This window comes from Engraulis encrasicolus, chromosome 16 (assembly GCF_034702125.1).
Source record: "Engraulis encrasicolus isolate BLACKSEA-1 chromosome 16, IST_EnEncr_1.0, whole genome shotgun sequence".
In the NCBI taxonomy this organism is placed as follows: domain Eukaryota; kingdom Metazoa; phylum Chordata; class Actinopteri; order Clupeiformes; family Engraulidae; genus Engraulis; species Engraulis encrasicolus.
The window spans coordinates 15,210,338-15,216,169 of record NC_085872.1 but is presented as its reverse complement, the minus strand read 5'-3'; the positions used below and the strand labels follow the sequence as shown (position 1 = coordinate 15,216,169).

General features: G+C 43.2%; 1 protein-coding gene across 1 annotated transcript in view; it reads right to left on the bottom strand.

The window, feature by feature from the left end:
- Positions 1–841: 841 nt before the first annotated feature.
- Positions 842–5,832, bottom strand: part of nyap2b (neuronal tyrosine-phosphorylated phosphoinositide-3-kinase adaptor 2b) — an 18,262-nt gene continuing 13,271 nt past the window's right edge. Inside the window, 4 exon segments of the mRNA XM_063219901.1 lie at positions 842–1,114; positions 1,369–1,475; positions 1,574–2,422; positions 5,722–5,832. The exon segment at positions 5,722–5,832 is cut by the window's right edge and continues 584 nt beyond it. Of these exon segments, the coding sequence (XP_063075971.1) occupies positions 842–1,114; positions 1,369–1,475; positions 1,574–2,422; positions 5,722–5,832 (1,340 nt within the window).

The window sequence follows — 5,832 nt, the reverse complement described above, 5'->3', positions numbered from 1 at the left end:
CTCAGTCACCAAGTCTCCTCTTTCTTTCCTTTCCATTAAAAGTCACCTTTTCTTTTTTCTGGACAATGACATACATAAATGCTTATTTATCTTTCCCCTTACTCCAAACACTTTTTTTTCATCAAATTTTGTGAATTGCTTGTAATATGCATCAGCAATAGATGTGAACTCATTCCATGACAAGTGCTAACAATCCAAAATACAGAATTGAACATTTCAAAAGAATGTAAATGTTGTTGTCGTGTTCTTGGAGTTTGCTACAGAGGTCAAGATTGCACATTCTAGTATACTACATGTTGAAAGGCAAACACAAGACATCCAGGGCCTATTCCAGTTACCAAAAAAATCCCAGCAAAGGGAAATGAAATCCATTCAATATGGTATGTTATACCTTTTCAGCAAGTAAATAGCTCCTCTAGATGTGTCAATAAAAACACTTGAATAGCTCACAATGTTGCGACTAGGTTACTGGTAGATTGTGTATAGCGATGTTTGAGACAAAAGCATGTACTGTATAAAACAAACATTTCATTGCTCTAAACCTACATAATCTTTGAAGACATACTGTGTTAATTTCTCCTTTTAGAAAATATCTATTAGTGCTAAGTATATTACAAGAAATCACATTATAATATAAAAATATTAGATATAAACAACAATGATAAGAAAGCCTGGCCATCAGATACGTGTACAGTATATTGCTATGGAGAAACCACCTGCTGTTTGAGCATCCACTGCTGCTGCTGCTGCTGCTGCTGCTAGCCATCCCCTCCCCACTGGAGATGGCATGTAGCCAATACAGTGCGTGTGCTGTAGTCTATGGGGGCATTAGCCAAGAGGTTCAGATGGCAGTGTCCCAAAACACTGTGGTCTGGCTTGGGTATGGAGGGGGGCCGTACTTTTTCGCCCCGTTACTCTTTTTCCAACTGGGGAGGGCAGGCAAGCTCTCCTGTTTGCATGGGCTCCTGAGAGGTGGCGGGGGCTGATGGTGCTGCTGTTGCTGATGCTGATGCTGCTGATGCTGCCGAGAGCGGATCTCCCTACAGAGTCGCTGCTTGCGCTCAATCATCTCCATCATTTTGCTGTCACCATAAGCAAAGGGCATGGGCGGCATCTGCAAGGGGCAAGAGGAGATGGATATATTTATATATAGTTAGCCACTGTGGAAGAGTGTAAAGCTTGTAGAGTACAGTAGAGGCACATTTTTTATTTAGAATGAGATTAAAGTGTCCAACAGCATACACATATTTCTTTAAATATAGTTGTATATTTTATATAGTTCTTTATTAATTTAAATTAATATATATACAGTAATTATGCACATTTACCCCATGTGACTGTGTTACATGTACTGTAGTAAAGTATTACCTGACTCGGTGGCAGTTCTGGAGGCTGTTGTCTCTGGGGTGTTCCCAACGGAGATGGGGCAACAGGAGTGGAGGGCGATCGGCCAACTTTTTGTACAACTTTCATATCTGCATGGAAGAAAACGAATAATTGACATTATAGTTGGCATGGTTTTCAAATATTGCGTATTGTTATACATTTACAACTTTGTCATTAGTGGTCCTACCTGAATTGCCGTTGCCCAAGGTCTGAGGAGGGCTGACACACGATCGACCAATCCGGGTAGGGGTCATGGCTGGAGGGCCTGACAGTCCTTCCCAGTCGCTAGTTTTAGTGGGCGGCGGCTCTGTGCTGCTATAGTTGTTGCCTCTGTCTTTGCCCTCATGCCTGGAAATTGGCTCTGGGGCAAGTCCAACCCTGTCCTTGAAATCACCGCGCCTGGACAACAGTTCGACAGAGCTGCAACCGCGGTCTTTGCTTTCCCGTTTCATCTCCACGTTGTTGTAGTTGTTCCTGTCTTTAGATTCCCTCTCTCTTCTGCTGTCCGAGTCCCTCCTGCTCCCCTCTTTGCTATTTCGCCTCACCTCAAGTCCGTTTCTGAGCGACTCTTTGCTCTCATGCCTCAGCATGGCATCAGAGACATTGGTGCCCCTTTGGTCTTTGCCGTCTCGCCTTGAATCAGTGCCATTCCTGAGCATCTCTTTACTGTCCTGTCTTGGCATGCAGTCCATTCCATTGCATCCCCTATCTTTGCTGCCACGCCTTGACAGTATCTCATTCATGTTGCTTCCATGGTCTTTACTGTCATGGCGCTGGTAAAGGTCCCCATTGTGGCCGTTGCCGGTCCTGTCTTTGCTGTCCTGTCTGTGTAGAGGCTCTGGGATGTTGGCACCTCGGTCTTTGCTGTCTCGGCGCGCCACTGGCTCAGTGCCATTGCAACTCTTGTCTTTGCTATCTCTCCTCGACTCCTTGGAGCTGGAGTGGCGCTCTTTGCTCTCTCGCTTTGACTCCTTCTGGTGGCGCTCTTTTCCTTCCTTTTTGGACTCGGAACTGTGACGACTTCCCTTGGACTCGCCTGAAAAGGACAAACATGGGATGTTAGAAGGTTCTTTTGCAGTTTCATCAACAGCTTCTTTAAATAAAGGGGCTCTAGGCAGTTCATGATGGTAGTAGACTCATTTTCAAGTGGTAAAGATGTTGTGAAGGAGAGGGTGCCTCCCTTCTTGCACTGCATGCAAGGTGTCAATTTCTGTGGAGTGTAGGCCAATCTACCCTTTTAACTAGTGCCACAATTCAAAATAAATGGGTGTTCTTAAATCTTAAAATGTCCACATTTTTGTTGTCTAGGCTCCTGACCTATTTAATCCGTTTGCATCATTCATGGTGTGATATAAAACAACCTGACTGAATGGGTACCACCACATGGATTCTGCATGAATTGTTGCTATGTCAATAGTTAACCACATGGTGGCACTTCGAGTTTAGTGGAACCCAAGGCATACCGCAAAGGATCAAATGTGTTTTGATCACTGAGGATGAATCACCCACATACATAGGCAGTTAGCGCACATCATTCTCATGTGCACGTGCTTGCACAAAGCCAAGCACAAAAACACAATTATGCACAAAATAAAATTATGTTTCCACGATGATATCAATCTACATTGTTTTTACAGAGTGACCATAAAATAACAGGTCAATTGTACAGTAATTTTAATCACTTACAATTAATTTCCATCAGGTACAGAACAGATGCACAATTGAGCACATCATTATAATGTAGTGCAGTTCATCTTTGGACTGATCACCAAGTTATGGAATAATGTAATAATCATGTACACGACACATACTGTAATTATATTATAGGCCTATAGGTGTACCGGTATATACATTACATATGTACATACCTGTATGTAAATATGTGATGTATAAACATTAAAATACTGTACTGAAATACAGTACTATGGACTTTCTGCATGATTGACTCATTTCTCGTGCTGGCTGTCGCCTCATGCTGAGGAAGGCATATGTGAAATTGCATCTTCTATGTGTGTGAGTAAGGCCAAATCCTTCCTCCATCATCTAGCATTGATAGAGGCCTGTTAAATAGGTCACACTGTCCACCTCTCACTACTATAGACCATTATCTTTTACACACTATTGCACTCTTGTCAAAGCCCGCTCCGTGCCTTCAGCAAACGCATGGCCCCATGGGAACTGCAATCAGGTGCAAATCAGTTGCAACCTGCCAGTGAACCACAATGAAACTGCGCTCCAGAAAAACAAGCAGCAGTAACGTGACAACTGGGGAAAGCATCATCCTTCATGGGAGGTAAGACATGGCACAATGACACCAACAGCAGCAATAATATCCAAATCCAATCCAAATCTTGATAACACTTAACTTAAAGCCCATTCTATAGTGCATTATGAGCGTAGATATAAGAACGTATAATGCACATCATAATTAGTCAGAATGCATTATGGCTACACTCATAATGCTTCATGATGTATTATATCAACAGTTATAACTATACATCTAGCTTATTATGCATTATAATAAATATAAATAAATAACAACCTTGTATTTATAATGCATAATAAGCTAGATGTATAGTTATAACTGTTTATATAATGCATTATGAAGCATTATGAGTGTAGCCATAATGCATTATGACTAATTATGATACATATTATAATTCATTATAAATACGCTCATGATGCACTATAGACTGAGCTTTAAGTAAAGTGTTAAATGTTAGAATCCAAATGTTAAATCCAGAAAAAGGCACAGCAAACAGTTCATGGTATACAGTATGCATATGTATGAAAGCTTAATGCATGTCATTCATGCTGACGCTACTGTACTCTTGGTGTATAAGATATTTATTCTGGAGCCGTCTTAGGGCAGTGGAGGCATGAACCCATGCTCTGATGCGTTTCCCCTGATTCTATTGGACTGCCATAACCTGTGCAGTGATTGGCTGCCCCTCTGGCAACCAGTGACTGCACAAGGAACTGCATTACTCTGTTGCCATGTTGTGGAAGCATGCTAACTGTCAATGGAAGACTCGTGTGGGGTCACTGTCTTCTCTGCAGTGAATACAGTAGGCATAACAAATTGGAATGCATACCTGGCAAGTTCTTTTGTCTCATTTTGAAATGCATACCTCTTTCTCTCATTGAAATCATAACTGTACCTGCATCTGCAAAACACATTCATCACTGCAACCAACCTTGTTTAAAAAAATCTTGCACAAAATATGCAATTATGAAAAATGATCTTTTGTGTCCACTTTTCATCAGTGATAAAACAAAACGCTCTCGATGCATTCCGTCAATGAAAGCTCTTTCAAGCGCGCATTAATAAGACTAGATCTTCCACCAAGAACACACAGGCCATATCAATTCATTAACAAGAATCTAGATCATGGAGATCTAGTTCGAGAGGGAGGAAAAGCTTTTGAAGAAATTCCCTGAGCACAGGAGGCACTACACGAGACTGTGAATGTTGACGCAATTCAAACGCCTCACAGCCTCTTTGAAGACAACTGCAAGGCTGGTGATGCTGCTCCGCTTCTGTGCAGCACACCACACAGTGCTCTTGCGGAAGCCACGGCAGGCAGGCAGCCTCATAGTGTATTTGTCCGTTTTTAAATGTGATGTTTACATATTTAAGAGTAATAAACCGCACCAGCTTAATGCTGCAGCGGAGGCTAGAGGGGGCGTGCAGGCTGCTTTTGCCCCTAATCTCCACAGATTAATTCATATGATCTGTATGAGCCTGTTTTCAGCGCCCAGATTAAGTAAGCTCGCACAGCATCAGCAAAGCAAACACAGCAAAGATGTGCAGCCAGAGAGTCAAGAGTACTGTACTGCTGCAGCATCACCTCTGACTTTCAATTCATTACAGTAATGTGCTGGATTTGAAGCTGTTTCACCAACAGTCAAGCAATCAGTGAATCTCTCTCCTAACGCAACACAGTCGCCGTTTCGCTGAAAGTACAAGACAGGTTACACTTGTGTTACTGCATTTGGAATAGATTGAAGAAGTTGATGTTAGAATTCACACGCAATCGGCCCTGCTGTGGCCATCCAGTAGGGCACTGTCCTGCCATGCGGCAGACCCGGGTTCGATTCCCGGCCCGGGTCCTTTGCTGACCCCTACCCGTCTTTCTCCCACTCATTTCCTGTCCTACTCTTCACTGTCTTGTCCTAATAAAGTTGACCCCCCCCCCCCCCCCCGCCCCCAACAAAAAGAATTCACGCGTGTTCTTAAGCACCCAGTTTAACACTGTTACAGTCAGACAGACAGGTATACAGACAGGCATACAGACAGTCTGACAGACAGACAGACGGCGGATAAACACTCACTCTCTCCTGGCTCTTTGGACTTCCTGCCACTGGTGTTCTTCTTCAGCATGTTCCTGCCGGTGGTGAACAGGTTGGTGAGTTCGTCCAGGGGGCTGGTAGGGGTGCGCGAGC